We start from the raw sequence: 778 nt of genomic DNA, 5'->3' as shown, positions 1-778 counted from the left end.
TGAACAATTGAATAAACTATATTCTTACGATTAAAAAAATGTATGAACAATCCACCGCAGCTAGGAACTGTACAGAACCCATCGAAAAAAAACTGTACAGAGCCGGCAAAGAAACCACAATCACAATCTGTCCATGGATCCCCTCGTGAGCAGAGCATCTTGTTCAGGCGTTCATCATCATGATCTCGAACTCGTCGAAGCTGAGCACCCCGTCGCCGTCGAGGTCGAACCTACGGATCATGGCGCGGCAGTCGTCCACCTCCCGGCGCGCGCCGAGCCTGCTGAGCATCCGCCTCAGGCTGGCGGGCGTGATGCGCCCCTCGCCCTCCACCGCGTACATGCCGAACGCCGCCTCGAGCCCCCTGCGCCGCTGCTGCTCCTCCTCCTTCACGTCCGCCGCCTCCGCGCGCACCAGCCGCGCGAACTCGCCCTCGTCCAGCAGCCCGTCGCCGTCCGCGTCCACCGAGGCCACCAGCGCCTCGGCGTCCTCGGCCGTCACGTCCTCGCCCAGCGCCGCCCGCATGCACAGGCGCAGCTCGGCCGCGGAGATCCTGCCGTCGGCGTCCTTGTCGAACGCCGCGAACAGCGAGCCGAGCTCGCCCGGCGACGACGCGACAACCATGTCCTCGATCTGCTTCGCTTGCAGAGATGCCTCGGCGGGTTGGCTAGTGGCAGTAGAAGCTTCTCAAATCTCAGTTGCTGTGTGTCTTTCTCGATTGCTGCCAAACATGGTGGCCATGTCCGCGTGGTTTTATACTAGCAGACGCCTGCCGATGTA

The 778-nt window shown here is 61.7% G+C and overlaps 1 protein-coding gene across 1 annotated transcript; it reads right to left on the bottom strand.

Moving 5' to 3' along the window:
• Positions 1 to 778, bottom strand: LOC112878111 (probable calcium-binding protein CML31). Its single transcript, XM_025942514.1, has one exon. It carries the CDS (start codon positions 620 to 622, stop codon positions 164 to 166), a length of 459 nt encoding a protein of 152 aa, XP_025798299.1. The 5' UTR covers positions 623 to 778; the 3' UTR covers positions 1 to 163.

The sequence above is a fragment of the Panicum hallii genome, chromosome 9 (assembly GCF_002211085.1).
Source record: "Panicum hallii strain FIL2 chromosome 9, PHallii_v3.1, whole genome shotgun sequence".
NCBI lineage: Eukaryota > Viridiplantae > Streptophyta > Magnoliopsida > Poales > Poaceae > Panicum > Panicum hallii.
This window is presented reverse-complemented; position numbering and strand designations above follow the sequence as displayed.

Excerpts from the sequence above, each read along its gene's own strand:
- LOC112878111 (XM_025942514.1), bottom strand. The coding sequence starts at position 622 with ATGGTTGTCGCGTCGTCGCCGGGCGAGCTCGGCTCGCTGTTCGCGGCG.